General features: G+C 41.8%; 1 protein-coding gene across 5 annotated transcripts in view; it reads left to right on the top strand.

Annotated features, from left to right (window-relative positions):
- Positions 1–4,575, top strand: part of tbc1d22b (TBC1 domain family member 22B) — a 24,519-nt gene that overhangs the window by 4,824 nt on the left and 15,120 nt on the right. For 4 of the 5 annotated variants that reach the window (XM_015389118.1, XM_015389117.1, XM_015389122.1 and 1 more), the window contains exons 2-4: positions 992–1,048; positions 1,553–1,745; positions 1,838–1,973. In XM_015389118.1, the coding sequence (XP_015244604.1) occupies positions 992–1,048; positions 1,553–1,745; positions 1,838–1,973 (386 nt within the window). The remainder of the gene's footprint in view (positions 1–991; positions 1,049–1,552; positions 1,746–1,837; positions 1,974–4,575) is intronic. The other variant, XM_015389119.1, reaches the window with a different exon arrangement.

The following is a 4,575-nucleotide window of genomic DNA, read 5'->3' as shown; positions in this document are numbered from 1 at the left end:
GCTGTGATCAGTGGGAATAAAGTAGTTTTAATATGTTTTTAAGTGGGAAAATCCACCTGATAATCTGTGCAGTCAGTTCATCCAGATTACCATCCTGCCTTCCAATATTATTTCCTGCAGGCAGCAGGATAATAAAAGCGAACATATTCTGCCGGCAGGTTTTAGCATTTTAAGTAAATTTATGCGTCAATAAACTGTTTCAGAGGAGTGATCACAGCGCTCTGTATCATCAGCGATGTCTCTCTCTGCCAGCTCCCAGATCAGCTTCTCTGATTGGTTGACGCGGCGCGTCGAGCAGCAAAACTTCAAATTTTCCATCTCGAGCAGCAGCACGTTTGCGGCGCGTCAGATGCTTAAATGCTCCCGACGCGCTGCTTCAGCTACTCAGACGCGCTGCGGGACCTTTTGCTGCGCCTTGACGCGCGTCAACCATTGACTTTCCATGTAAACTCGCTGCTTCTGCTGCACCTGCTGCGTCCGTTGTGAACGCAGCATAAGAGTTTATTAACAAAAATCATTCAGCTCCAAGTCAAACATATTCCAGTTTAACACTCTTAACTAAAACTAGTGAAACTAACTACTATGTACAAAGAGGAAGGGGAACATGGTTGAAAACCATATTACAGTTTAAGATGGATTTTGTGTTTGAAACCAAAGTTTATCTGGAAGAATTTGCGATATGATCAAATGAGCTTTTAACTAAAAGCTCATTTGGGGGGGGGGTGCACTGGAAGAAGATTCTCCTGTTTCCACCACAGAGGCCTGCAGGCCGTCTGCAGCCGGTCAACAAGAAGCAAGCAGCTGTTACCCGTTTCTGCTCGGGGCCGTTCCATTGTTCTTAGATTAGATCCCGTATCTTTAAAGGAAAACAGGAACCTGCTGACTGAGGGAAAACCAGTGAAAGGCATGAAGGACAGTTTGTACTGTAAACAGCGTCCAGCTCTCATGTTGGCTCGCCGTCAAACTGATGCAGTTCCATTATCATCCACAGCGTGCAGCCGGTTTATGGAGCGCAGCATCCACCTCTAGATCCTCGCTTGCGACGGACGTAAGTGTGAAACGGCCTGCTGCATGGCTCCGTGACCCGCCGAGCGCACCGCTGCTCCGTGTTTTCAGTAAACCTGTGGACTGCATGGGCCGTTGTGTTGCAACCCTGACCTTCTATTTCAGTGTCATGTCAGCCTGTGGTCCTCATTGTTTTGAGATGCACCAGCAGAGCTTCTCTGGTCAAACCTGAGATTAAAGGGAGGAGAAAATGTTCCAGCCATGGTTTGTTCTGCAAAGCCGAGTTTAAAAATATTCATTGGTTTATAACCAGCCTTCATTCTTACTCCCTCAGTAACGATCTTAACACTGAAGAGTGTTGGCAGAGGGACCTGGTTGGGATTAAATCAGCTGATCTCAGGTCAGGCCTGATTCCCTCTAACCAGCCCGTTATGGTGCATCTCAAACATGAGGATTCATTTAAAAAGGAAAAGCCGGTCGGTCATCAACCCCCCTAGGATCAGTCAGGGTTTTTCACCTCTCCTCTCCCCCCCTCCCCTCCCTGCAGGTACCCAAAGGACACTAAGCCCAAGTTCAATAACCTGAAGTCTAAGAAAGCCTGCAGCTTCCAGGAGTTTGCCTGCAGCACCAACGATGCTTGGGACATTGATGATGAGGAGGATGGACATTTCAGCGGGACTCCTTTCTCAGCGGCTCTCCCCCCTTCAGGCCAGGAGTCAACCTCATCTCTTCACAGCCAGGTAGCTGCCCAGGAGTTACCCTGTTAATCCCAGAGAAGCTGCAGGCCGCTCTAACGCAGGGTGGTCTGTGTTTGATTTCTGCTTTCCCGTAGAAACTAAGGCCGCAGGCAGAAAGGCCCGACAGGAACGAAGCTCCCCATCCCCAGCAGGACCATCCCTCTGACTGTCCGCACGTCAACGGGACGTTTGGAAAGTCTTGCAGTGACGCAGACCTCAGCTCATCCTCAGGTATGTTGCAAATGTCCTGCAGAGGTTGGGCTGTAGGGATTAGATTAGATCAGACCGTGTTTCTACACGTCCCGCTCCACCAACACAAGCAATAAGAGCTGCAACCCTTTCATTGCCTTCTGGTTTTCTCTTTATCATCCTTCAGTTTTCAGTGGAAAGAAATAATAATAAAAAAACAGGAAACCATTTCTTGTTTTGACTGATTAAAAACACAGATGGATAACAGATCTAACTTCTACACTTCAGGATGTGACTCAGTCTAAAATCCTTAAAGTTACCCCGCCCTTAAATATTTCAACATTTCTACACTTAGACATCTTTATAATCAAGGTTGGACAATAAACCTATGTCTATATATAAACTCAATATTTTTTATTTATTTATTTAACCTTTATTTAACCAGGAAAAAAATCCCATTTAGATTAAAGTCGTGGCCAAGAGGCAGCAAGGTTACATAAGATACATTAAATGTAATAAAAAAATATAAAAAACATAAAAAATAAAAAACATATCAAGTAAAACAATTAGAGATTGTTGAGGCTGCTTCAAATTCTGCCTGTCTTTGCCTAGGGCCCTACATTTCCTATATCTGCCCCTGGTAGGATCTTCCTGTTTCTGGTTATCTTTTTTTATTTAACCAGGAAACAAAATCCATTTGGATTAAAAACGTCTTTTTCAAGGGGGTCCTGGCCAAGAGGCAGCAAGGTCACTTAAGATACATTAAAATAAATGACAGGTACATAAAAAATAAAAAAACATATAAAATAAAACAATTACAGATCATTGAAGCTGCTTCAAATTCTTTCACTTTCAACTTAAAAGCATTTAAAGATAAAACCTCAGTCAACTTCCGGTTTCTTTGTAAAAATATATCCAATATCGTCATGGTTACAATGTAAACAGTTTTGTTTCCTTATTTTCAATAAACGCTCGTCAATAAGTATCACCAATATCGTCATGGTTACAATGTAAACAGTTTTGTTTCCTTATTTTCAATAAACGCTCGTCAATAAGTATCATTATTGTCTGATTTTATAGGATGGATTTCACCAGCGTTTTGGATTTTCACTGTTTAGAAATTAGCAGAGGAAACTTCCTGTTTCTATCCGACTGTTGGTCATGTGACCCGTGAAGCGTTTGCATTGCATTCGGACTAAAACCGCCTCATTAGCATGTGAAAACTTTAATTCAAAGCAGAACAGGCTGGTTTCCATTAAAGCAGGAAGGCAGATGCTGATGTTTCAGCTTTAGCTCCTCTGTGATCGTTTATTAATTTCTGACATCATGAAGGTTGTAGGTGGTTTATGGTTGTTTTCCTGTGTTTGGAGATAAACCACATGATCCACGATGACATCATCTTATAAAATCAAATGAGCTGTTTGGATTTTTTAGCATCAACTCTGCTTAAAGCAAAGGTTTTAGCTGCAATAAAATGTATTGTTTTGAGTTTGATATAAATGCGCCTCCAAGGTCATTTAGATTATAGAAAAGTTTTAATCCAGCTGTGATTTGATTTTTACTTCCAGGGCAAAAAGGCAAAATGGTTTGAAACTTTAACATAGTGATAATTAATGAGGCATCTTTTTTTATTGTTATATATTTATTTATTCAGAATATATGTCCAAATACAGTCTACATCCAATGTACAATGGTGTTCTTTTTTTTTCTTCTTATTTTTGGAACCTCAAAAAACCCCAAAAGAGACAACAAAAACAACTGAATCGCCATCTGTTGATGGTTGATGAAATTCTAGTTGCATTTCTATGGGATTATGGTCTGAAATCATAGCTGCTAAATAACAGGTTTTAATTTGTGCCAAAAGTGGATGTGAGGTCAAAAACATGTCAATTGTTGAATAAGTGTTTGTTGACATTGGAATAAAATGAATAGTCTTTGCTGGTTGGATTACGTAAACGCCATACGTTCCCCGATCCTAATTCTTTCTTGCCCTGAACCAGAGCCACAGCAGATCTGGAGAATGTAACTAGTTTAGGAGAAGAGCGATCCATTGATGGATTAAGAACCAGCTTAGGCTACGTTCTCACTGCAGGCCTTGATGCTCAAATCCGATTTTTTTTTTTTCTTTTGCGTTGCCGTTCATATTTCCAAATATTATGTGATCTCCTGTGTGAACTGCAGTCATACAACGCAAGTGTCCTGCATGCGCAGTAGAGGACCCAATAACGTTACAGGCACAGTGTAGTGCCGGCGCGCATCTAGTGATCTTTCCCAACCATAAAAAAACAATCTTTTCAACATGGTTAAACATAAATACTGCTCTCCGTATCATCATCCGCCATGGTGTTTGTTTTTCTTGCAGCTTCTGCGTAGCAAGACGCAGAATAGTGACCTTTGTCGGGTATTAATGGCGTTCAGGTCGGATGAATGTTACCTGGCCGTTCACACACAGGTCGCATTTGAAAAGATCAGATTGGTATCGGATTCAGGACCACAGAGACAAGTGCTCTGGGTCGGATTGGAAAAAATCTGATCTGTGTTGTTAAAGGAATAGTACACCACACATGATTAGCCTTCATTTTCTACTCACCCCCATGCTGAACAACACTCTGGAGTACTTTTTTGATATCTCAAATGCATCTGG

The sequence above is a fragment of the Cyprinodon variegatus genome, unplaced genomic scaffold (genome assembly GCF_000732505.1).
Source record: "Cyprinodon variegatus isolate N-32 unplaced genomic scaffold, C_variegatus-1.0 Scaffold447, whole genome shotgun sequence".
Lineage (NCBI taxonomy): Eukaryota > Metazoa > Chordata > Actinopteri > Cyprinodontiformes > Cyprinodontidae > Cyprinodon > Cyprinodon variegatus.
The sequence above is the reverse complement of the archived record's forward strand: the minus strand, read 5'-3'. Positions and strand labels throughout refer to the sequence as shown.